Source organism: Anomaloglossus baeobatrachus, chromosome 3, assembly GCF_048569485.1.
Source record: "Anomaloglossus baeobatrachus isolate aAnoBae1 chromosome 3, aAnoBae1.hap1, whole genome shotgun sequence".
In the NCBI taxonomy this organism is placed as follows: Eukaryota; Metazoa; Chordata; class Amphibia; order Anura; family Aromobatidae; genus Anomaloglossus; species Anomaloglossus baeobatrachus.
This window is the reverse complement of record NC_134355.1, coordinates 377,237,679-377,265,243: the sequence shown is the minus strand read 5'-3', so window position 1 is coordinate 377,265,243 and position 27,565 is coordinate 377,237,679. Positions and strand designations below refer to the sequence as shown.

At 46.8% G+C, this 27,565-nt stretch overlaps 1 protein-coding gene across 1 annotated transcript in view; it reads right to left on the bottom strand.

Moving 5' to 3' along the window:
- The window catches only part of ELOVL4 (ELOVL fatty acid elongase 4), a 61,393-nt gene extending 34,333 nt beyond the window's left edge, over positions 1-27,060 (bottom strand). The window contains exon 1 of the mRNA XM_075340173.1: positions 26,804-27,060. Coding sequence (XP_075196288.1) covers positions 26,804-26,876 — 73 coding nt within the window. The 5' untranslated portion in view covers positions 26,877-27,060. The remainder of the gene's footprint in view (positions 1-26,803) is intronic.
- Between the last annotated feature and the right edge of the window lie 505 nt (positions 27,061-27,565).

The window sequence follows — 27,565 nt, the reverse complement described above, 5'->3', positions numbered from 1 at the left end:
GACAGGGCTGCAGCCTGAGCCCAACTCAATTTAATATCTACATAAATGGACTGGCCTCAGCCCTGGAATCCTCCCCTGCCCCAGGTCTTAGCCTGAATGACCGAGAGGTGAAGATCCTGCTGTACGCAGATGACCTCCTGCGGCTTTCCCCATCCGAGAAAGGCCTCCAAGATAGCCTGGCTGTGCTAGAAACATTCAGCACCACATGGGCTTTGCCCATCAACCAAAAGAAGACAAAAGTCATGGTGTTTCAGAAAAGGAATTATAACGAAACCTCCACTCCCTCCCTCACACTAAATGGCACCGCGCTGGAGAAGACCAGCAGCTATACCTACCTCAGTCTGGAGCTAAGCCAAACCGGGAGCCTCATGCAAGCAGCAGAGATCCTGAAAGGGAAAGCATGCAGAACCTTTTATGCTATCAGAAGACAACTGTACTACCTCAAACCACCGAGTCTGGCTCAAGATATTTGACAGCGTCATCACACCTATACTGCTGTATGACAGCGAGGTATGGGGCCCAGTGACCTATCCAGACCAGACAAAGTGGGATTCCAGCCCAACTGAAGTCTTCCATCTGGAGTTCTGCAAATATTTCCTCCAAGTCCATCGCAGCACCTCAAACATAGCCTGTCGGGCAGAGCTGGGCCGATTCCCCTTATGGCTCAGTATACACAAGGGGGTGCCATCGCACCAGGCGCACATGCAGAACAGCAACCCCAGCTCCTACCATCATAAAGCGCTGCTGAGCCAGAGCCCAGAGCAAGCCAGTACAGCCGAAGTCAGCAACACACCCTGACAAAAGCCTAAATAAAAGATCTCAGAGAGCTGCAAGATGCAATACATAGAGGATTGGAAGAGTGAATTAGAGAACTCCTCATCTACCGGTCACTGCGGAGGGACTACACTCTGGCCCCATGTTACGCCACCCCAAAGACAGGCAGACCATGAGCCTGTACAGACTGGGTGCCCACAGCCTAGAGGTGGAAACAGGGCAGCACCGACAGACATACAAACCGCGGGAGAACAGACTTTGCCAGCAAGGGGCTCTGGAGGACGAGGCGCATTTGGACGAGGAGAGGAAACTCTACAACCTCCTGGGGGAATCAATGGTGGAGATCGCCGCCCAATATGTCACCACTTGTCATAAGCTGAGGGGTACTAAAGACCTCCAAATTGACTATAATGCCCCAAATTGTGGCCCCAACACACCTTCCCCACAACCCTAACCCACTCCCGTCACATTTCTTTACTTGCTTTGGCAATACTGATTGTATTTTGGTCCTGCCAATAAAGTCTATTTGATTTTATTTGAGAGAGAGAAGAGGAGAGAGAGAAAAGGAGAGTGGGAGAGAGTGGGGGAGAGAGAGTGGGAGAGAGAGAGAGTGGGAGAGAGAGAGTGAGAGTGAGAGTGAGAGTGAGAGAGAGAGGGAGAGAGGGAGGGAGAGAGTGGGAGAGAGCGGGAGGGAGAGAGAGAGAGAGAGGGGGAGGACAATTCTTTCCTATCCCGGGCAACGCCGGGTACTACAGCTAGTTAATAAAATAATTATAGATAGATAGGAGATATATTGCTTATTTTAACAGAACCCCCCCCCATAAGATTGTGTGTACTTTTTCTTGGAGCATACTTTGAGACACAGTGGAAACATTGGGTGTATGCTGCTGCCACTAGGCAAACAAGGTTAGCTCCTCCACAGAAGAATACACCCACCAACTGGAACCAAACTAATCAGTTAGTGAGAATGCAGTAGAAGAAGCTTCAGAAAAGAAAAAATTCAGACTGACCTAACAAAGGCACGAGCAAGGGCAGGTGCTGTGTCCCCCAATGAACGCTTGAAGAAAGATTTTATGGCAAGTACCCAAAATCTTTTTTCTCTATTGCTTCATTGGGGACACAGGAAACCATGGGACATTCTAAAGCAGTCCCCAGGTTGGGAAAAAAGGAATTCAGAGAAAAAACAACAATACTTCAGATCTGGACCCGGGCCACGACCTCTTGCAAGAACTTTCTGCCCAGGCTCGCACCTGCCATTGAGTAGGTGTGGACTTTGTAAAACTTGTAAAAAGTATGAACAGAGGACCCACAGTCTTGAAGAGCTACAAAACAGAAGCCTGATGACGAACACCCCAGGAAGCCTCCGCTATACGGGTAGCCTGAGCTGTGATACCAAGTGTTGGTGCTCTGTCCTTCACCCGTTAAGATTCCAAAACGGCAGAATGGTGGTCTTGGAGACGATGACCCTCAGAAATCACAAACAAAGAATCCGAGCGTCTAAGGATGCTGAGCTAGAAAGATAAAGATGTAGTGCTCTGACAAGGTCTAACTTACTTAATTACCGCTCCAAAATATGAGGAGAAAGACAGAACGAAGGGAAGACTATTTTCTCAGAGTTGGAAAAAGGAAACCACCTCAGGAAGGAAGGATGGAACTAGACGCAAGACCACCTTGTCATGGTGGAGGAAAGATAGGGAGAACAACAGGATAGTGCTGCTAGTTCTGAAACTTGATGGAGGCTATTGCCACAAGAAATGCAACCTTCCAGGAGAGTAAGTAGAGGGAGATATCAAAGATGAGAACCTGAAGAACATTGAATACCAAATTGTGATTCCAAGAATCCATGGGGGGCCGCTAAGGAGAAACCAAATGGTAGACACCCTGTAGAAAGGTCTTGATTTGAGAGTGGGAAACAAGGTTCCTTTGGAAAAGGATTGAAAGAGCAGAGACCTTAACAGTACTGAGGGACAGGCCAGACTCAAGACCGCAAAAATAAAAGGCCAAAAGGCAAGAGAGAGAGAAAGACATTGTGGCAGCCTGACAGAATTCGTATCAGTGAAAACAGACCTTCCATGTACGATGACATATGCAGGAGGAACAGGGCTTCTCTGCCTTGATCATGGTCTGGATAATCTGATCATAGAAATCTGCAATTTTTAACATAGCAACCTGAACAACCATTCTGTTAAACAGAGAGTTTGGGTGGAAGAGAGGATCCTGTGAAAGTAGGTCTTGACAATCCGGAAGCTTCTACGGGACTTTTACGAGAAGATTGATTACTTCCCCATACCAAGCTCTTCTGGCCAGTCTGGAGGAACAAGGATGAATGGTACTCCTTCCACCTTGATCAGCTGTGGGAATCAAAAAGATAGAGGGGCAAACAGATATGGAAGAGAGAACTTAAACCATGGGATGGACAGAGCTTCGGATTAAACTGCTAAAGGATTGCAGGACCTGGACACAAATTGAGGAACCTTGTTTTTCATTCAGGGGGCCATTGGATGTGCCCCATTGTAAACAGATATGATCGAAGACCTTTGCGTTCATAGACCACTCGCCCACAAAGACTTTGGCGGCTCAGCAAATTAGTGGCCCAGTTGTCCATTCCAGGTATGTAAATTGCCAAAACCATTGGTATGCTCTGTTCCACCCATGACAGAATGCGAGATACTTATGACATGACCTACTGGCTTTGAGTGCAACCTCGGTGATTATCAATGCATGCCATCTACAATCACTTCAGAATGTACTCTCTCTGTTCAGTAACATCCTCCATGCAACATGAGGAATTTCTCAGTTCAGTGGATATTCAATGTGTCTGTCTACATTACAAAACCAATTTTTCCATCTCATCAGATATTTCTTTGCTTCACAGGCCTAGATTCCCATTTTCAGATCACGGCTCTCTGCTTTGGTCTAGTTACAACCCCCAGGGTCTCTACGAAGATCATGGCCATCCTTCAAGCCAGGGTGATTCTGGTTATCCCTTATCTGGACAACATTCTGATCAAAGCTCCATCCTCCCTAGTATGTTGCAAGAGTCTTCAAATCACTCTGGACACACTTTCCGATTTTGGTTGGAACATCAACAGATCAAACTAGTCTTTGATCCCGGCCCAATGTATAGTCTTCCTAGAAATGTTTTCGATACTGAACATGCAAGAGAGTTTTCCTTCACAAAGAAAAGTTCTTCTCTCTTCATCACGGGATGCAATCTCTTAGACTTCCTTCTCCATGCTCACTTCTGTTCTGCATGAGTGTGTTAGACAAGATGGTAGCTGCAATGGAAGCAGTCCCATTTGCGCAGTTCCTCACTCGACGCCTCCAACTTTCCCTTTTGTTGCGTTGGGACAAGACTGTCTTATCCTCCTTCCTCCCCTTGTCGTGCAATCCCTAGACTGATGGTAATCGCTAGCACTGGAAGGAAAGGCCACCAAGACACTTCTTAGATGCCAATTCCGCATACCATGCTTTCAGCCATAGGACCCTATGTATGGCTACAACATTGCTTGAAACCAGAGAACTGCATCCGGCAGCATTGAGAGACACAGAAACAAGGTATTTTCCTGTGCGGGGCACCAGACAGGATGCCGTGACGTAGGAGTTCCGCCCAGTCAGACAAACGTAGAATACTGAGCTAAAGGCAAAGGCTGGGAAAAAGCAGTTTTCAGTGGTTTCATAGGCAGACTTGGTCAAGGATTAAATGTGTCTGATGGTAAGATCCTTGAGAGAGGCCCTATCAGGAAGAAGAAGAATAAAGTTGTGGACAGCTGAGATACTGGAGGCTCCATGGCAGGGGATTTTTAAGAAGGTTTGGAAGAAGAAAAAAAAAGTGTACAAAATGCCCATGTACCTTCTTTCCTGGAATGTTTCACTGGATGCTGCTGCTCCTTACAAAAATTCTCGTCAAATTCCTTGTGATTGGAGAGCACCGGTGGTGCTTCACCTTCTTAAAGGATACTGTCGGCTCCATGGGCTGAGGATCCTCTTCCTTGACATTTAAGGTTTGATGAACAGTTAGAACCAGAGTATCCATGAAGTCACGAAGCTTAGAGGCTTGGTCAAAGTATAGATCAGAGTCCAACTCTGAACGGAGGTCCAACTCCTTAACTACCTGTGGTTCGGGGGGAGAAAATACGAAAAATGGAGGTCAATCTGGAGGAAATGGAGGGAAGAAGAGACCTAGAAAAGGAGTTGATGCACAACCGCTTCTTGGATCTCTTGAGTGATCTGCCATGATGAAGCTGGGGACAAACAAGTGCAAATAGGGTGTTTTCAAAACATAAGGGTGGTACTGTGCTAGTAAAGTGCTGTAGAAGAAAAGAAGTTCCAAACTGCTTGAAAGACGATATAGGTGCTTTATTCAACGTGTTTCAAAGTGGGGATTCACTATGAAACGTGTTGAATAAGGCACCTATATCGCCTTACAAGCAGTTTGGAACTTCTTCTCTTCTACAGCAGCACAGTTTAATCCACGTTTCTTCTTGTTCCTTCATGATGAAGCTGGGAGACAGGCGATTCCGATTTGCCCTGAGGGACGAACGGAGCACCAGTGATGGGTGAGAGATTAGGCAAATTCTCTATGACCGAAATCAGGGTCTGGAACACCTTGGTTAGGTCAGTGACAAACTGTGAAAGAGCTGTGGCCCACTCGTGGGGAGGAGGCATGCTCCCATTGTGGGTAGTGAAGTAGCTTCTGGGAGGTCTGCATTTTGGGGAACTACAATCAGAACAGAGGGCCAAGGCCTGAGCTGGGGGCAAACAAAATATAAGACTATGGTAGGGGAAGGAAGGGAGCGAGGCTCCTTGAGGTCGGGCATATAGGTAGAGAAGGAATAGATGGTTCCCATGTTGGAAGCTACAGAGGAGGGCCAGTGAGTGCCCAAGTGACAGCGCCTACCAGAAAAAAAATTTATGAATGAAAACACAAGCAAAAAGCTGATGAAGAACAATATTTATTAATATATATCAAAAGTGCACAGTGCAATATGAATAGGACAAATAGATATACAAATGAAGTAGCAAAAAAGAGGATGGGAGAATGGATCTGGTACAAATCACCGAAATTGGACAATTAAATGTTAGACAAAAAAGAAAGGGCAGAAAAAGTTGTCAAAGATGTACAGATAATGTTAATGTGCAAATGCAAAAACCGGTGAATTGGGATTAAAATGTTCACCAGAACATGGTAGCAGGCATAGCAGATTAAGAATTATACATAAAGTGCAGCTCAATATACTTATAATAAAGTGTCATGTGCATAGTTGCAATCCTATAAGAGCCCACAGTTAGTCAAATAAATGACTGCAAATGCCATGTATAAGATACCATGTAGAAAAAATAATCACAAAGTCACTATCAAAATTGTAAAAGCGATTAAGAAGCCCTTATTAAACATATAAGAAAACCATTACTGGGATTTGTAGGGTGAAAATACCCCGACGTACATTTCACGGCTCTCAGCAATTCGCCAGCCGCTAAATCAAGGGGGAACGTAGTCAGCGCCTTTTTTCACCCATCCTCTTTTTTGCTACTTCATTTGTATGTCTATTGGTCATATTCATATTGCACTGTGCACGTTTGACATTTATTAATAAATATTGTTCTTCATCAGCTTTTTGCTCGTGTTTTCATTCATAAAAATGCTTCCTATGAGCTGTGTTAACCATCCGTGGGTTTCCCACGGTTGGTGTTTTGTTTTCCCCTCATGGAATATAAGTTGTTCGCCTACCAGATAATGAAGATTGTAAAGTTCCTGGTGTGGAATAGTAGGATGAGAAGTCACGGGCTGAAATTTGGGAGTCCACATGATGAAGATTGGAATGACTTGAGAAAAGCGAAAGTCAGGTGCTGAGAAAGGTACAACCGCAATGATGTGGAGTGTGAGAAAAAGGGGGAGAAGTCAATAAGGTGCACGAGGGTTACTAAGTGGTTGTTATAGGCCAGGAAAAAGGAGAATCTAATAGAAGATGGATTGGGAGGCAGGCCAGGAAAGAAAGAAAAAAAAAAAAAAGTCAGAGAAAAGCCTGTGCCTGACAGATCGGCTACGTTGAAGATGCGTGCGTGGCCTACTGGAATAAGTGGTCCACAGATAAGGCAGGGCCTAAATTAGAAAAGTGAACCGCTGGGAATGATAGGACCAGCCTGGACCAGGATGAACTGGAAAACCTACAGAAGTCCCCACTGCCTGAACACCTAAATGAAGAGTCAAAAGTACCTGATCTGCAAGATCTGTCCTGGCTCCATCACAGAATGGAAGTCTGTCATCAGGAGTCCTGGGAAGGGAAGTCACTGGAATTAGGCCCATTTTCCCTCCCTGCAATGTCTTGTTATGGTGGACGAGTGGCTTGGAGCTAGGTGGCAAGGACCACCCACTTCAATGCCCAAAATGCTCGTGATGAATTACAGAGTTAGTTACTTGCAACACAGACCAGAGAAAGAACGTTGTGCCTCGTTCCACACTATTCGCTTAGTCTCTTTGTGGAGTGACAGAGAGAGAAGTTACACTCGGTTTCGTATGCACAAGCAGTATCTGAGAAACAAAAAAAATTAAAAACAACAAACTTAAAGCTGGGTTCACACATAGCGATAGCGACGTCGCTGTTACGTCACCATTTTCTGTGACGCAACAGCGACCTTGTAAGTCGCTGTTATGATCGCTGCTTAGCTGTCAAACATAGCAGAAGCAGCAGCGATCATAACGACACGCGTCGCTGTGCTTCATGTGCAGAGAGCAGGGAGCCGCGCACACTGCTTAGTGCTGTCTTCCTGCTCTCCTAGCTACAGTACACATCGGGTTAATTACCCGATGTGTACTGCAGCTACATGTGCAGAGAGCAGGGAGCCGCGCACACTGCTTAGCGCTGTCTCCCTGCTCTCCTAGCTACAGTACACATCGGGTTAATTACCCGATGTGTACTGCAGCTACATGTGCAGAGAGCAGGGAGCCGCGCACACTGCTTAGCGCTGGCTCCCTGCACTCCTAGCTACAGTACACATCGGGTTAATTACCCGATGTGTACTGCAGCTACATGTGCAGAGAGCAGGGAGCCGCGCACACTGCTTAGCGCTGTCTCCCTGCTCTCCTAGCTACAGTACACATCGGGTTAATTACCCGATGTGTACTGCAGCTACATGTGCAGAGAGCAGGGAGCCGCGCACACTGCTTAGCGCTGGCTCCCTGCACTCCTAGCTACAGTACACATCGGGTTAATTACCCGATGTGTACTGCAGCTACATGTGCAGAGAGCAGGGAGCCGGCACTGGCAGCGAGAGCGGCGGACACTGGTAACGAAGGTAAATATCGGGTAACCAGTGAAAGGTCTTCCCTTGGTTACCCGATGTTTACCTTGGTTACAGCTTACCGCAGCTGCCAGACGCCGGCTCCTGCTCCCTCTGCTCGCTTCATTTCGACGCTCTCTCGCTGTCACACACAGCGATCTGTGCGTCACAGCGGGAGAGCGACGACCAAAAAATGAAGCTGGACATTCAGCAACGAGCGGCGACCTCACAACAGGGGCCCGCTCGTTGCTGGATGTCACACACAGCGACAGCGACGGGACGTCGTTGCTACGTCACAGAAAATGGTGACGTAGCAGCAACGTCGTTGTCATCGTCACTGTGTGTGACACCACCTTAAGGTATAAACGGGTCTGACAAGACCTAAAGGGTGTTTCACACGCTGCGACATCGCTATCGATCTCGTTAGCGATGTGACACACCAGATCGCAGATAAGATTTGCCGAGAACGCACATAGGTCATTTTTTAGCCCCGGTCACGTGCGATCTCGGCAAAATCGTATGTGCGATCTGGCGTGTTACATCGCTAACGAAATCGCTAGCGATGTCGCAACGTGTAAAGCACCCTTAAGTCTGACTCCTACTGACTCTAAGCTAAAATGATTTAGCTTTTTTCCAGTTGGTGGGTGTAACCCACTGAGGAGGAATTCACCTTTTTTTACCTCGTGTCAGCAGCATACACCCATGGTTTCTTCTGTCCCCCAATGAAGCGTTATAGAAAACAAGCATACTCATCTTACTAATTTTCCAACCCGCTCATTGCCTATTACTGTCAGGGTACCCATTTTCAGTCTGTGCTGTCCATGAAAAAAGTGACATCACACACACTGCACGCAGTTGGACCAATGCTATTCAATTGGGCTGTTCAATTCATTGTTTATTTCACACACATCGAATGTTCACGTCGAGAAATAAAAACCTTCACGCTCCTGAGTATTATGGATAAGACTCACCTACTTAAGACGACGAATACACAAATAAATAATCTCATTACATATGCATCATCTGTGCAGCACAGCATCAGGTTTTACGGATAATTGCTCATGGACTCAATGTAATGTAAGAAGGACGTACAGATAGCAGCACAACTGAAAACCATCCTTTTTTTCTGTAGCGAAATAAAAATTATATAATACTGTAGGATTCTGACTCTTGGCACCTGGAAGATCAGAGGACCGTTCAGTAGGTAAAAAATGGCTAGTTTTAACTTTTGTATTTTATTCCCGCTGCTCCCAAGTATGCCGTTGCTTTTCCTTTATAAATCCACCACACAGATCCAGAGGTATGGGCTTTTTTATTTAGCGTGACAAAGACATTAATTTATATAGTCTATTCTGCTCACAGAATTATTGGGGGAGGGGGGAGGAGGATTCCTTTAGACTGTTCTGCATAATTATCCTGTTAGCAATTAGCATAGTCATGTACTAAGTATAGAGACATATCCCTGGAACCGTATGACAAATTAAAAAAAAAAAAAAATACTCAGGGGAGCAGCAGGAATAAAATACGAATAAAAACTGGATGCTTTTGCCCTGGTGACAGATTAACTTGGCCTTAACCATGGTGAGGTTCCTTCATTATCAACCAGCTAGGTTCAACTGTGAACACTTAAGTAGTTCAGACAGCGAACCAGAGACATGAAGTCAATAAGTGGCAGCACCCTAGTTTATTCACACCAAGCTCTGCGTGACCGACAAGCCTATCTCTATTTTTGTATGGGGGGAGACTAGAGACAAGCAAAAAGATTCAAAGTACCCTAGCCCGGCATCAAATTTATTCATCTGTCGCGGCTAGACCCTGGCTGTGTTCATGGAACTTCTCTGCCAGGCATCCTGGCCACCTCTGCTGCTTAATGGACCTTATGTGACATTGTAACGTATATCAAGGTGGACGAGTAAGCGCAGAGGTGTATGGGGAGTCGGGTTGAGGAGCGCCATTGCAGAAGTGACCACTGTCCTAGTCTAGCTGCCATGAAAGACTAGACTGCAAACCAGACCGGGGTAGATGGAATCTTTTTGCTCATCTAGAAGAGTGATTGGTCAGTCATGCAGACAGGCTGGTAGGGAGCTATTCCGGACTTCATTTTAAACTAAATTTGTATATGGGGGCATGTCCCTGTTTTATGCTGTAGTGTTTAGGGCAGCGCAAATCTCTAGGATATAACTTGTGTCCACTACTAAAGGGAACCCAAGGCTGGCCAGACACAAGCTTACACATTTGGTGGACAGCTTTTACTTTTGATCTCCCCAAACCATGCGAGCAAGGCCACCAAGATTTTCAGTGAAGGGTCCATGCACTGACAACTTATTGTCAGATGAGATAGCGATCCGACATTTCCGGTTTCGGATTGCCAATCTTTTTTCTTGCCAATCTTCTTCCCATGTAGATAAGTCTCTCTCATAGATAACGAATGAGCACTTGGCCGAATGAGTGTTCCTGTTCATGGTAGAAACTACTGAACAATCAGCAGAGGCATCGTTCAGCCGACAGGAATCTCATGTGTATGGCAAGCTTAAAAGGGACATGTCCGGTCGTAATGTGACTAAAGCGGGCTTTACACGCTGCGACATCGCTAATGCGGAGTCGTTGGGGTCACGGAATTTGTGACGCACATCCGGCCGCATTAGCGATGTTGCTGCGTGTGACACCGATAAGCGATTTTGCATCGTTGCAAAAACGTGCAAAATCGCTAATCGGCGACATGGGGGTCCATTCTTAAAAATCGTTACTGCAGCAGTAACGAAGTTGTTCCTCGTTCCTGCGGCAGCACACATCGCTGCGTGTGACGCCGCAGGAACGAGGAAGCTCTCCTTACCTGCCTCCCGGCCGCTATGCGGAAGGAAGGAGGTGGGCGGGATGTTACGTCCCGCTCAGCTCCGCCCCTCCGCTGCTATTGGGCGGCGGTTCAGTGACACTTCAGTGACGTCGCTGTGACGCCGCACGGACCGCCCCCTTAGAAAGGAGGCGGTTCGCCCGTCACAGCGACGTCGCCGGACAGGTAAGTATGTGTGACGGCTGTTGTGCGTCACGAGCAGCGATTTGCCCGTGTCACGCAACAGATGGGGGCGGGTACCCACACTAGCGATATCGGGACCGATATCGCAGTGTGTAAAGTAGCCTTAAGAGTATGCAAATTGCATATGTGTGATCACATGACTGCTCGCTCCTTGCTGTACAGAATCCTATCACAGAGTGACAGCAGAATTTAACCCCAAGCCTGCACAATCCCTTTAACTGTTGCGTAAGCTCCTACCAGATATTTCTGCCAGCAGCTTATCTCCCTGAGAACAAAAAGATTGGCAATTAAAGTCCAACTGCTTGATTCTAATCTCCCCGGATATCAGCCTTTGGGGAAAGTTGGGAGGCCTCGATGACATTACATTATTGGCTAATAAAAACCTAATATTATTTACTCTATCACCTAACAATGTTACAAAACCCTCTGAATTTTACATGAAAGAGGTCATAAGCTGAAGAGTCTGCAAAACTCTTCCTATACGCAGCGTTCCAGGGTACTAAAAATAATCTCACTGCACGATCACTGGCGTTCCCACTGGATTCTCCTGAGGACAGAGGAAAGCATACAGTAGTCAGCAGAGAGTACAAATAGCTTTCTGTACTCGCATACAGATAGTCCATATCTCCGAGAGGCTAAACCCCTTCCAACCTAATCCTGCTTACAAAACTGCTGGTTTGTTGCAATGTAGTATAGTGAAGGTCAGTCTGGAGGATATTCATAGAGAAGCAGAAACTGTCCTGGGAATGTGTGTTGATGCATACAATGTGAATTTTTTTTTTTAAATTAGCACACAAAAACTAATGCTATGACTAATACGTGTTTTTGTTCCAGGTTTCAATGATTTCTGCAGAAAGTGTAATAGGAGTCATCCATGTACTGCCTTGCTGGGACCTTCTTTCTCACTATAGAGCTCCTGTAGATTGTAGTCACTGCACATGTACTGTCTGTAACCATTACAATACACAGCAGTCATATGGCAGCTGGGAAAGCTTTCATACATCCATCACAGGGACATGGTGAAACCTTTTCAACAGCAAAAAATACTTATTTTGTAATGTATTAACTGCTGTGTCCAGTATTGAAGATACAAAACACTGCATTACCTTAATATATAAAGCACCTTTATATTATGCAGTAGTCTTCTCAACACTCCATCACATTTTGCAAAAATTAATTTGTCAGTATTATTGAAGGATAAATCCTTTCTCTCCATCCATGGAAATCAGACTACATTCAGATGTCATCCGAGTGCCATCCGATGATTTCCACGCACCCACAGACTTGAATTGGCATCCAATTTCAGAGTGATGCTGCAAATTTTTCCATTGATTCTATCTGTGAAAATAATTGGTCATCAACACTGCCCTATTGAATAATATCGGTCCAATTGTTATCTGATAAAAAAAAAAAAGATAACACTCGTCCGACTAATAAGGTGGTATGAGCGAGGCCAGGGTGGGTTACCTGGCAAAATCATGACCTGCCCCACTGCCGACACATCTTCAAAATGGGCAGGTACAGGGCTGCCACTAGGAATTTCTGGGCCCTATAGTGGCAAAATTTTAGGCCTCCCCTTGAGACTCCACCCAGGTTCTACCACAGCTCCACCTCCACCCCTCAAACCTTCCACAGTCTTAGACACACTTGGAAAATATAATTATATGATATAGTATATATAGATTATATGATATAGCCAAAAGTTTTAGTACCCTCAAAGTTGTTCCAGAAAATGAATCTCCACACACACTGCTTCTCTGTATAGTATCCCCAAACACACACACACACAACTCCTCTGTATAATATACCCCCACACACTGCTCCTCTATAGAATATACCCCCACATACTGCTCCTCTGTATATCTTTCCACACACACTGCTCCTCTATACAATATCTCCCCACGCACTGCACTTCTGTATAATATTACGCACACACACACACACACTACCCCTCTGTATAAAATCTCACACACACTGCCCTTGCCCTTCTGTATATCTCTCCGCACACACTGCTCCTCTGTATAATATCCACACCCCACACTGCTCCTCTGTATACTATCCACCCCACAAAATGCTCCTCTGTATAATATCCCCCCAAACACACTGCTCCTCTGTATAATATCCCCACACACACACTGCTCCTCTATATAATATCCCCCCACACTGCTCCTCTGTATAATATCCCCCACACACACTGCTCCTCTGTATAATATCCACCCCACACACAGCTCCTCTGTATAATATCCCCCACACACACAGCTCCTCAGTATAATATCCCCTCACACACTGCTCTTCTGTATAATATCCCCCCACACACTGCTCTTCTGTATATCTCTCCGCACACTGCTCCTCTGTATAATATCCCCCCACACTGTTCATCTGTATAATATGCCCCCACACACTGCTCATCTGTATAATATGCCCCACACACACTGCTCCTCTGTATAATATCTCTCCACACACACTGCTCCTCTGTATAATATCCCTCCACACAGACTGCTTCTCTGTATAATATCCACCCCACACACTGCTCCTCTGTATAATATCCCCCCAAACACACTGCTCTTCTGTATAATATCCCCCTACACACACTGCTCCTCTGTATAATATCCCACACACACACTGCTCCTCTGTATAATATCCCTCCACGCACACTGCTACTCTGTATAATATCCCCCCACACACTGCTCATCTGTATAATATGCCCCCACACACACTGCTCCTCTGTATATGCCCCCACACACACTGCGCCTCTGTATATGCCCCCACACACACTGCTCCTCTGTATAATATAACCTCCACACACACTGCTCCTCTGCATATTATCCCCCCACACACACACTGCTCCTCTGTATAATATATCTCTACACACTGCTCCTCTGTATAATATCCCCCACACACACTGCCTCTCTGTATAATATCACCCCAGAAAACGAAGTATTTCTCTCAATTATTCGGTGCTGGAGTGAAGCAGCAGGGTTAATGCTGCGCTACCGCCAATAAGAAGAAATGTTGATGAATAATAACAATAGATATTGTTGATTTTCTTGGTCCTGAAGAAGGGGACTGGTTCTCTGAAACGCGTAGACCTAACCTATGGAAAAAAGGAGTTTATTATTTGTCAACATTTCTTCTTATTGGCGGTAGCAAGGCATTAACCCCGCTCCTTCACTCCAGCACCGAATATTAACCCACGTGGGGCTGCAGCAGCCGCCATCATTTCTGATACCTTCATAGGGGTTGTGACTTTTCACAACCTCGCTAGGTGAGTGTTATCATGTATACACCACTATTTTTAATCTGGTAAGACCCTCAGAAAATTAATACAACCCCTACACTGCCCCACTCCATATCGCTCCCACACTGACCCTTGTATAATATCTCCCACACACTGATCCTCTATATAACATCCCCCTCCACACACTTCTCCATATACTATCCCCTGCACACTGCTGCTCTGTATTCTATTCCCACACACACACACTGCATCTGTATACTATCCCACACACACACACACTGCTCCTCTGTATACTATCCCCACCCACACACTGCTCCTCTGTATGATATACCCATACACACTGCTCCTCTGTGTAATATCCCTACACACACACACACTGCTCCTCTGTATAATATCCCTACACACACACTGCTCCTCTGTAGATCTTCCAAACACACTGCTCTCCCCCAAAACCGCTTCTCTGTATAATATCCACCCCACACACTGCTCCTCTGTATAATATCCCCCACACAAACACTGCCCCTTTGTATACTATCCCACACACAAGCTGCCTTTCTTTATATATATCCTCCCACACACATTGCCCCTCTGTATATCGATAAATCTACACTTATAAAAACACTATACTTTAATAGGCGTTAAAATATTAAAACCGTGAAATAATTAAACAGATTAAAGTGCACAGAACAGGAGATTACTGACCTTGATATAGTACTCCCTCCTGTGCAGTTCCTATCAGCAGTGGTCGACACCCTAAATGTCGCTATGGCACCCCCATTCACGGTGGACTTTCCCTGTCTGACCCTAGAGTCCCTGCCAGAAAGGAGTGCAAGTGTCTAAAAAGGTGACACAGTGATAAAACCAATCAATCAATATGGCAGGTGGACAGGTAAAGGAACCAGGAGATTTACTTATCTCTCCTGCCATCTTGGACCATGCCTGATGCCTCGACTCGTTTCCCCATACAAAGGGTTCCTCAGGAGGCCAGTATAGGGATGTCAATTGAATTATGTCATCATAGATAGCAGCGCAAATGGCTCTGCGCGACGGCGGTTGGCCCTGCTCTGCGAGGCTCTGTGCGGCCCTGGATTGCGAGGCTCTGTGTGGCGGTGGGTGGCCTGGTCTGCTCTGTGAAGCTTTGTGTGGCCCTGCTCTGGGCTGCGAGGCACAGGCCATTCTGAAGAGGTTGGCGTCAAGGCCTTTCAAATAATGTGCAGCCGGATCTCAAGCTCACATCTGCGCATGCGCCGACTGCGTCCGCCAATTCTTTGAGGCTCTCACTGCCGACATCATCTTCAGAATGATAGTGCCTCACTGCCCACAGTGAGAAACAGCATCGTGCAGCCCCGGCTGTCCCAGCATCGTGCAGCCCGAAGTGATTATCTGGGCCCTCCTCTGTACCGCCGAAATAAGAGTACGACGGTGATTCTATCGACCCTGTCTCCTGTGACTCCCGCTGCCATCCCTCCTCCCCGGTAAGATACCACCGGATTATAAAACGGACCCCATATTTTTTTTTTTACTTTGTTTTTTTTCTCTCTAAATTTGGGGTGTGTGTTTTAATCCGGTGTGTCTTATAAAACAAAAAATACAGTGTAAGTTTTACTGAAACTTTCCCAACAAACCTATATTTCATTCTGCTCAACTTCTTCTATATAACATGCTGACCACAGAACGGGCTCAACGTAAAAAATATGACCGGTTCACATAAAGGGTATCTGTCAGCAGGGTTTTGCCATGTAATCTGACAGCAGCATAAGGTAGGGGCAGAGACTCAGATTCCAGCGATTTATCACTTACTTTACTGGGTGCAACAGTTGTGATAGAGTCACACCTTTCTCTAAAGCAAATCTAGCAGAGCTCAAATGTTGAGCTGTGTATAACTCGCCCACATCACAGCTTTCTTTGTACATTGTATAGCGACAGAATTGCTCATCATTGCTGGGAGCAGGGTTGGACTACATGCACAAACCAAATTGTCGTGCAGTGATACTGTCCTGCTGATAAAACACTGATTGTATTGAAACAGCAAAAACATAGTCCAGTAAGTGACAGACGGCTGTAATCAAAATCTCTGCTCCTACATTATGCTGCTTTCATATTACATAGTAAAAACCTGCTGACAGATTCTCTTTCATTTTGCTTCAGAAAGGTTTTATCAAGCATAACATTTTAGATTAGTAAGCTTTCAGTATATTTCAGTTGCCAAACAACCACTAAATGCTTATTCGGAGAACAGGAGCCCAAACGTCTCCACTAAATTCTAATCAGGTCCCTTCAGTTGCCAGAGCTGGTATTCTACCACCAGAAAGTCCAACCTTCCGCACACAGTCTCATTATAAAGTGATTATATCGGGGTGCTTCATCCATACAGGACACACGTACCAAGAATGTCACAATTCTCACCATCTTCAGCGCAGCATAGCAACCTAAGCAGAAGAAAATCAATAAGCATTTCTTCCTATGGCTCATGGAACAAAGCCAGAACTGCTTTCCCACAGGAAACCTATATAATGGCATCATGCGCAGCCGGAAATTCTTAACCCCTTCACCCCCCCCCAGCCTGTTTCCACCTTCCTGAGCAGGACATTGGTTTCATTTCTGACCAGTGTCTCTTTATGATGTAATAACTCGAACGCTTCAACGGATCCCGGTGATTCGGAGATTATTTTTTAGTGACATATTGTACTTCAAGTTAGTGGTGACTTTAGGTAGATATTTTTTGAGTTTATTAGTAAAAATATCAGAAATTTGGCGAAAAAATTTAAACTTTTGCAATTTTCAAGCTTTGAATTGTTATGCCCTTAAATCCGAGCGTTGTCACACAAAATAGTTACTAAATAATATTTCCCACGCATCTACTTTACATCAGCGCCATTTTTCCCAATTTGTTGGGAAGTTAGAAGGGTTACGTTCATCAGCAATTTCTTATTTTTCCCCTCAAAATTTGCAAAACCATTTTTTAGGGACCATATGACATTTGAAGTGACTTTGAGGGGCCTCTAGCAGAAAATACCCAAAAGTGACACCATTCTAAAAGCTGCACCCCTCACACTGCTCAACACCCCATCCAAGAAGGTAATTAACTCTTCAGGGGCTTTACAGGAACTAAAGTGATGTGGAAGGAAAAAAATAATGAAATTTTACCTTTTTACCTCAAACATGTTGCTTTAACACAAATTGTTTTCATTTTCACAAGGGTAATACGGGAAAATGCTCCATACAATTTGTTGTGCAATTTCTACTGAGTACGCAGATACCTCATATGTGGTGGAAATCTACTGTTATCCTGGCTCGGAAGGGAAGGATCGCCATTTCACATTTGAAGATCCGCTGACATACCAAAACAGCAGAAACCCCCACAAGTGACCCCATTTTAGAAACTACACTTTTCACGGAATCCATCCATGGGTGCGGTGAGCAATGTTAAGCCTCAGATGATTCACAGAATTGTGTAACATTGGGCTGTGAAAATAAAAAAACTACAATTTTTTTTCCCCACTTAAATGTTGCTTTGGCCACAAAGTTTTAATTTTCAAAAAGGGTAATAGGACAAAATGGACCATACAATTTGTTACACACTTTCTCATGAGATTGCCAATACCCATGTGTGGTCAAAAACTACTTTTGAGGCACAGTGCCAAGCTCAGAAAGGAAAGTGCGCCATATTGGAATTCAAATTGAGTTGGAATGGTTTGGGGGTGTCACGTCACATTGGAAGAGCCCTTTACATGCCAGAAAAGCAGAGCACCCCATAAGTGACACGATTTTACAAAGTACATCCCTGGATGAAGTCATCAAGGGGTGCAGAGAGTATATTGACACCACAGGTGTGTCACAAAATCTTATACTATTGGGTGGTGAAGAAATAAGGCCCCATGATGTATTACACAATTTCTCCAGAATATGGCAATACCCCACATGTGACCGTACGGTACTGTTTAGCCACACAGTGAGACTTCAGAAGGAAGGAGCATTATTTGACTTTTGGAGCACAGATTTTCCTAGAATAGTTGGCGGATTCCATTTGCACAGCCCCTAAGTGCCAGATAAGAAGAAACCCTCTCAAGTGATTACATTTTAAACATTACACCCTTCTATTAATTCATCTAAGGGTGCAGTGATAATTTTGTCTCTAGAAAAAAACCTATGGATTCAAATGCAGTGAATGTTGCAGAATTAAAAATTGCAGATAAGCCCTTGTAGTGCCCAGTACATAGTAGTGCCCGTACATTTTACCCAGCTCGTGCTCCTGGAGACACACACCCTGTACATTAAGCAGTCTCTCCTAACTACAAAAATGCCAAACATGTGGCCGTTAACCGCGGTTAAGGCACATTGTGGAGTTCAGAAGGGATGGTGGTATTTGGATTTGGGAGCACAGACTTTGCTGGATTTTTTTTTTTTTTTTGAAGGGGGGGGGGAGGGGGCAAGAGACATAGCCCTTGTTCAGTGCCTTTGTGCTACCAGTAACATGGAAGCCCCCTATAGTTTCGATAACAGATGACGGACCTGAGTGGGTACTTGCAATTTTGTGGGTTGAGTTGAATGCCATTTTGTAGCAGTTTGGGGTACAAAACGTATTGGATCGGTTCACATTTATCAGAGTTTCCATCTACATATCCAAAATACGTGATTCAGGAGAAACCACCGAAGGATCCATTCACTATAATGAGGAAACAGAGCGCAGGATAAATGTGAGCTGAGCCTTAGGGGTACTTTGCACGCTGCGACATCGCTAGCTGATGATAGCGATGCCGAGCGCGATAGTACCCGCCCCCGTCGCAGAAGCGATATCTTGTGATAGCTGGCGTAGCGAACATTATCGCCACGTCAGCGTCACACGCACTTACCTGCCCTGCGACGTCGCTCTGGCCGTCAACACGCCTCCTTCCTAAGGGGGCGGGCCGTGCGACGTCACACGGCAGGCAGCCAATAGAAGCGGAGGGGCGGAGATGAGCGGGACGTAAACATGCCGCCCACCTCCTTCCTTCCGCATAGCCGGTGGAGGCAGGTAAGGAGATGTTCCTCGCTCCTGCGGTGTCACAAACAGCGATGTGTGATGCCGCAGGAACGACGAACAACATCGTATCTCCTATTGGTGCGACATTATGAAAATGTCCGACGCTACACAGATTACCGATTTACAACGCTTTTGCGATCGTTTATCGGTGCTTCTAGGCTTTACACGTTGCAACGTCGTTACCGGCGCCGGATGTGTGTCACTTTAGATTTGACCCGATATTGCAGTAGCGATGTCGCAACGTGCAAAGTTCCCCTTACTGCGATCTTTTGGTGGCAGAATAAACAAATCAACAGCAGTTGAAGAATTGGTTTAATTTCCATTGTTTACGCTGTTCATTCTGCAGTATAAGTGATAAGGCAGCTGTATTCCTTATGTCAGTACAGTTACAGCGATACCAAATTTATATATTTTTTTTTAAGTTTGACTACTATTACACAAACGCTTTTTTACAAAATAATGTTTTTTGCATCACCCTATTTTGAAGGCTATGGTTTTTATTTTTCTGCCAGCAGTCATGTGAGGTCTTGTTTTTTGTGGGAACAGTTGGAGTTCTTATTGGTATCATTTTGGGACACAATACTTTTTGAGCATTTTTTTATTCGCTTTCTGTCTGGCAGAATCAAGAAGAAACAGTAATTCAGGAACTAGTGTGACAGTTTTATAGATCGGGTTGTTCTAGACATGGCGATAAATGTGTATACTTTTGTTGTATATGTTTGTTATTACGTAAATATGCGTGTTTACTAGTATATTTATTTTATATTTTTTTTCCATTTTTGTTTTTTTTTCTGATTTTTGGAGAATAGTTGCACTATTTTTCTTTTTTTAACTTAGTCCCTATATGGGACATTAACTTTTATTAGTTTGATCGCTGGTATAATGTATTGCACTGCACCAGAATTCCAACACATTATACCTGTCAGTGCTGCACTTGCACAAGTCTCTTAGACCACTCTCCTGGCATGGTTTAACAGGCTTGCTGACCTGGAAGATGACTTCCAGGTCAGCGAGCTACAGCAAGCCTGTTAAACCATGCCAGGAGAGTGGTCTAAGAGACTTGTGCTAGTGCACCATTGACAGGTATAATGTGTTCCATCATCACGACCTAGTGTTCCTATGGCAACAATAGGAGCCTTACAATGACATAATGGGGGTGCCGATAGGACGGGAGAAGGAGTTCCCCCATATCCCAGCCATCTAACAGACAAACAGCACTCTACAGTGCAGGCTGTAAGACCCGGGTCTCGGCTGTCACGTAAGATGAGTTCCTTGTGGCGATCGCGCAGGCACAGATCCTGTGACCTGCATGACGTACCCATATATCATAGGTCGGGAAGGGGTTTAAGAGCTTATTACACCGATGTAATGCATTTTGCAGTTTTTCAAAACCTTGTAATAATGATGAAGTGACTTTAACGGTATATACACACACATTGCGTTCTTGCAGCTGTATGCAATATGCGTGTTTTTACATACATTGTCACTAGTGATGGGCGAGGACTAAAATGCTCATTACTCAATTAGAGCTGGTCAGACGCTCAGACGAGCGCGACGCAGTAACGAGCATTATTGAAAATCAATGATTGGCCTGTTCAGGTCTCCGCCCACATACAGCGTATTTACGGCGGGAGGACAGGGTTTTTTTTGGGGTCACGCTATGTTTAAGAACATTGTTTTATCCCCCGGGGAAACCATTCACAGACTGCACATGGCTCTCCTGGGGGTGCCTGCACATGGCTCTCCTTGGGGTGCCTGCACACATCATGCAGTAAAGCAAGCCTGTGCATTGTGGTCGTTGTCTCATGGACGAAATATCAGAGCACTCGGACCTTTATTGACCGCCTGTTCTGCACACACAAACCATACAGAGCTACTAGTCAGTCAAGAACCGGTGGGCGTGATTACAGCGTGGTCACTGTTCACTGACTGAAAGCGAGCAGCTGCAGGGAGAATAGGACTTCATTTTCTCCCTGCACTTCAAGACAGACATTTGTACATGTTTATAACTATATTGTTACATTTTTATTTTTTGTTTGCTGACAGGTTTCCTTTAAAAAAATGTATCATCCAGACTATGCATAAAAGTAGTATAGCTATCAATCATCATTATTATCATCAATATTGTAATGTGTGATCATAAATTTACAAGGAAGGAAATCCATCTACACAAGAAAATAAAGAATAAATTGGCAACAGACATTTACCTCATAGAAAGTGGTTCTCTGATCATTAAAATGTTATTTAGTTAAAAGGGGAATTCTTATGTTATTAAATTGCTTTAGTTAGCATGGAAATAAAGCAAGTTTGCAATTCATTTGCTTTTTCTATCTGCTGGCATAGTCCTGCTGTGAGAGATTTTATCTCAAAGAACAGCTGGTTTCCAAAGAGTGACCAACAGAGCCTAGTCACAGTGTGCAGTAGGCCAGAGTCACCCCGACGTATGACTCGCAAAGAAAAAACTTGCATTGCCCAATGTTATGTAATGAGGCAGCTCAGGATCTGCGATGTTTTCCTTAGCCCGAATCGGACAGAGGAAAAAAGAAAAACGCAGCATGCTGCGATTGTCAGCGAGTCTTGCATCAGTTGCACCCATACAAATCTATGGGTGCGTGTGATACATCGGAGTGCACTCAGAGACAGGCAATGGAGAAGATGGAGAGATTTATCACAGAATCAGATCACAGTAGATGACACGACTCACACTCGCAGCAGAGCCTGAGGAGAGGGTTATTAGCTCAGATGCATACACTAATGTGACCCCGACATAGTTTATTCCAGGAGGAGTTAATTCACCATCCCAACCACCTCTCTCCAGCTCACTGATTAATATACAGCAGATAGATGCTCACCAACCTCTCTCTTAACTCTTTAGGTGATATCCATCACCTGCCTCACTCACCTCCACCAGATGGCATCCAAGTTCCTCCTTCTAATCACAGCTCTCACTTTCATGAGCCACATGCTTGTTCAAATGCACTGTTCCCCCTATATTTAAATATAACTGATATACAGGAAATGGAAGCAGTACCAACAAAGTCTGAGGGTGGAAAGTCCAAATAGACCTTAACCCTGTCTACATCAGATAATGTGCAAAAGACAGCAGCACTGCTCCAATCAGTGAATAAAATCTAAGGTGCCTTTATAATAAGTGCAACATTTCAGGCTTGAGAAACCTTCCAAGAGGAACTGTGACGTAGCTGTAAGGCCTAAGCCACACGGCGAGAAAATCGGTGCGAGTGGAGTGCGATAAAACATCGCATTCCACTTGGACCAATATTAGCCTGTGTGTCAGGGCACATGAGCGATTATTTTCTCAGCCCTAATCGGACCGAGAAAACAATCGCAGCATGCTACGATTGTAATGTGAGTCTTGTTTCTCTCGCACCCATTCAAGTCTATGGGGCGAGAGAAAGATCGCACTGCACTTGCGGTATACCGGTGTACCACGTGTGCAGGGCGAGAATGGCAATAGCCGGCTACGGAGGAGAGAGGGAGAGAAATCCCCCCTACCCTCCTCAGCACCGGCCCGCCCCTCCTCAGTGCCAGCCTGCCCCCCGCAGCTGAGGTCCGCTTGCACAGTCGGACCTCAGTCTCAGGGATACTAGCCTGACACTCGGCTCTGCTGTACTGCCAACGTGAGCCGAGTGTCATGCGAGGATCGCACTAGTGCGCCGTGTGGCCCGGGCCTAACTGTGCAGACTCGGAACAAATACTTACATACCTTAAAAGGGGCTATCCACTACTTTCTTATTGAGGGCCAAACTTTAGGACAGGTGATCAATACCAGATCGGTAGGGGTGTGACAACGATCAGCTGTTCACAGTGGCGGAGCTGCAACTGTATAGAGACCGTGGAAGGGTACTGTACATCCACCCTTATTGGAATGAATAAGTGGATCTACAGTAACCTGCTGCGACCACTATACAATTGACAGTGTGGTGTTCTCTCCTTCGTAACTTGCCCACAGTGGCACCAGAAACACCTGATCGGTGCAAGTGCATCCCCACCAATCTGATTTCGATGCCCTTTCCTAAAGATAGGTCATCAATACAAAAAGTAGGGTAAACCATCCTTAATGTGTTGTAGCCGCACGAAGGTCCTGACCAGAATCGTCACTCAAGGAGTTCCCACGTCCCAAGCAACCAGGAAATAAGGAGAATAAGCACCGGCTGTATGATTCCATCCAGGTATACTTCTCTGAAATACTGCGCTGTTTAAGAGAAACACATACTTTAAAAGCAGATGAGGATCAGGCGCACAGGAGACTAATCAGACAGTAGGTCCGTGGCGGCTTCTCCCTGCTGCCAATGACTGACAGGTCTCTCCATACACACGGAAATAGGGGAGACCTGTCACTCAAGGGGAGCGGGCAGGGAGAAGCCACCGGGTACCAGACAGATGCAGGTTGTCTTTTTAAACAGACTACAGCTGGAGAACAGGGGTTACCTGGAACCGAAAACACCTTGAGGACATGCTGATCTTTGAGGTCTCGCTGTTCACAACACCACAATCTGACTCTGAATGGGGGAAATGATGATGAGTGGCCTAGCCATTTCTCAGGCCTTCTGCACATTGTGGCTCAGCATTGCAGAGCAAAGCTCGGGGCGGATCCATCACAGTATTATACGGCTGCACTCACCAAGTGGAGTCATTTGTCTCCATCGGGAAGAGAACGAAAAAGGCTGAATGTGCAATAAACAGAATAGAGAAGATCACTTCCCCCCAAATAACAAATTATGGTTGGAGAAGTCCCTCAGTGAGATCTGACGGTGGCCTCACCAGGAAGCGTCACCACACTGTCTACTGGAACTAGCACTTATCCCATCTTATGGGGCAATCACTGAGACATACACAATCTGAAGGGTTTTAGGTTTTGTTCTATAGTAATAGAAAAGCCTGAAAAGTACTGATTGTGCTCCTCTGTATGGGATCGTTCGCACTATGTAAGGCGCACTCAGTGACTACACAGCCCCTCAGCCTTCACACCGCACTGGAGAGGAGGAGGACGTACAGGTCAGGGAGCTGACCCTTCCGCCATCACTGGGGAGGAGGACGTACAGGTTAGGGATGTGAACCCATCACTGGGGAGGAGGACGTCCAGGTTAGGGATGTGAACCCATCACTGGGGACAAGTAGGACGTACCAATCAGGGAGGTGACCCCTCTGCCATCACTGGGTAGGAGGACACGCAGGTCAGGGATGTGACCGAGGGGGGATCGGTGACCCCTCTGCTATCATTGGGGAGGAGGAAGTACAAATCAGGGATGTGACCCCTCCGCCATCACGGGGGAGGAGGAGGACGTACAGGTCAAGGATGTGACCCCCTCTGCCATCACTGGGGACAAGTAGGACGTACTAATCAGGGAGGTGACTCCTCTGCCATCACTGGGGAGGAGGACGTACAGGTTAGGGATGTGAACCCATCACTGGGGAGGAGGACGTACAGGTTAGGGATGTGAACCCATCACTGGGGAGGAGGACGTACAGGTTAGGGATGTGAACCCATCACTGGGGACAAGTAGGACGTACCAATCAGGGAGGTGACCCCTCTGCCATCACTGGGTAGGAGGACATGCAGGTCAGGGATGTGACCGAGGGGGGGATCGGTGACCCCTCTGCCATCATTGGGGAGGAGGAAGTACAAATCAGGGATGTGACCCCTCCGCCATCACGGGGGAGGAGGACGTACAGGTCAGGGATGTGACCCCCTCTGCCATCACTGGGGAGCAGGAGGAGGACATACAGGTCAGGGATGTGACCTCTCCCACTGGGGAGGAGGACGTACAGGTCAGGGATGTGACCTCTCCCACTGGGGAGGAGGACGTACAGGTCAGGGATGTGACCTCTCCCACTGGGGAGGAGGACGTACAGGTCAGGGATGTGACCTCTCCCACTGGGGAGGAGGACGTACAGGTCAGGGATGTGACCTCTCCCACTGGGGAGGAGGACGTACAGGTCAGGGATGTGACCTCTCCCACTGGGGAGGAGGACGTACAGGTCAGGGATGTGACCTCTCCCACTGGGGAGGAGGACGTACAGGTCAGGGATGTGACCTCTCCCACTGGGGAGGAGGACGTACAGGTCAGGCATGTGACCTCTCCCACTGGGGAGGAGGACGTACAGGTCAGGCATGTGACCTCTCCCACTGGGGAGGAGGACGTACAGGTCAGGCATGTGACCTCTCCCACTGGGGAGGAGGACGTACAGGTCAGGCATGTGACCTCTCCCAGGGGAGGAGGACGTACAGGTCAGGGATGTGACCCCCTCTGCCATCACTGGGGAGCAGGAGGAGGAAAACGTACAGGTCAGGGATGTGACCCCCTCTGCCATCGCTGGGGAGGACGTACACGTCAGGAATTTGCCCCCTCCTGGACCCTGACTGCAGAAGAGGAGGATCTGCAGGTCAGGGATGTGACCCTTCCGCCATCACTGGAAAAGAGAAGATCTTACAGGTCAGAGATGTGACCTCTCTCAGCCTTCACTGGAAAGGAGGAAGACCTGCAGGTCAGGGATGTGATCCTTCCCAGCCACTCACTGGGGAGGAGAACCTGCAGGTCAGAGATGTGATCCCTCCCAGCCCCTCACTGGGGAGAAGGAGGACCTGCAGGTCTGGGATGTTACGTCTCCCGGTCCTGCAGACATCACTGATGAGGAGATCCTGCAGGTCAGGGATGTGTTATCTTCCAACCTTCACTGAGGAGGAGGACCTGCAGGTCAGGGATGTTAAGTCTCCTGTCCCCACAGCCATCACTGCGGAGGAGGAGGAGGACCTGCAAGTCAGGGATGTGACATCTCCCAACCATCAATTGGGGGGAGGAGGACCTGCAGGTCAGGGATGTGACATCTCCCAACCATCAATTGGGGGGAGGAGGACCTGCAGGTCAGGGATGTGACATCTCCCAACCATCAATTGGGGGGAGGAGGACCTGCAGGTCAGGGATGTGACATCTCCCAACCATCAATTGGGGGGAGGAGGACCTGCAGGTCAGGGATGTGACATCTCCCAACCATCAATTGGGGGGAGGAGGACCTGCAGGTCAGGGATGTGACATCTCCCAACCATCAATTGGGGGGAGGAGGACCTGCAGGTCAGGGATGTGACATCTCCCAACCATCAATTGGGGGGAGGAGGACCTGCAGGTCAGGGATGTGACATCTCCCAACCATCAATTGGGGGGAGGAGGACCTGCAGGTCAGGGATGTGACATCTCCCAACCATCAATTGGGGGGAGGAGGACCTGCAGGTCAGGGATGTGACATCTCCCAACCATCAATGGGGGGAAGGAGGACCTGCAGGTCAGGGATGTTATGTCTTCCGGCTCCTTAGCCATCACTGGGGAGGAGGAGGACCTGCAAGTCAGGGATTTGGCCCCTCCACCATCACTGCAGAGGAGGACCTGCAGGTCAGGGATGTGACCTCTCCCGGCCCTCAGTCGGCACTCGCTCCTACCTGCGATGCTCAGGCTCCAGCTGTACAGGCGCAGCGTGTCATTGATGAGCTCGGACACGGCAGTCAGCGCCATGCTGTCTCCTCCTTGCTGATTCGATAGACGAGCTCGGCGGTCAGTGAGCGGACGCTGAACGGGGCATGGCGTGTGCGGGCTGCCGGGTAATGATGGCGGACGAGAACAACTGCGCCACCTCTACACACGTGACGCGGTTACCCTGGTTACAGCTGCATTTCAGGTACTGGCCGCCAGTCACCACAAGGACCACTGACTGCCGGGGGGCGTGGCTGGTATGCTAATAAGCTGGGGAGGCTTTGGCGCAGTGCTGCTCGTACACAATAGCGGCGGAACCTGCGGGCTCTGGGCCAGGACCGGGACCTCAGATGACGTCATATCGTGACTGGCAATAACTCCGACAGTGTGCAGTGATGTAATATCCTATTACTGCTTGTACAGGGCCCCGCGTCTCCCCCGAGCCTCATACAAAATCCAGATTCGCTCTTTTGTTTATTTTCCCATACACATGGCTGTACTGAGGGCTTGTTTTTTGCAGGACGAATTGTAATTTTGAATGACACCATCCATTTTACCACACAAAAATCCAAATGGATGAAATGGTGAGACGTGCGATGCCGCCCTTGTATTTTGGGGGGTTTTGTTTATGTCGTTTACTGTGTGGTAAAAATGACCTGGAAACGTGATTGTCCACGTCTGCCCGATGACGGCGATACCAAACATGCGTCGTGTGTTTTTATACTTGTAGA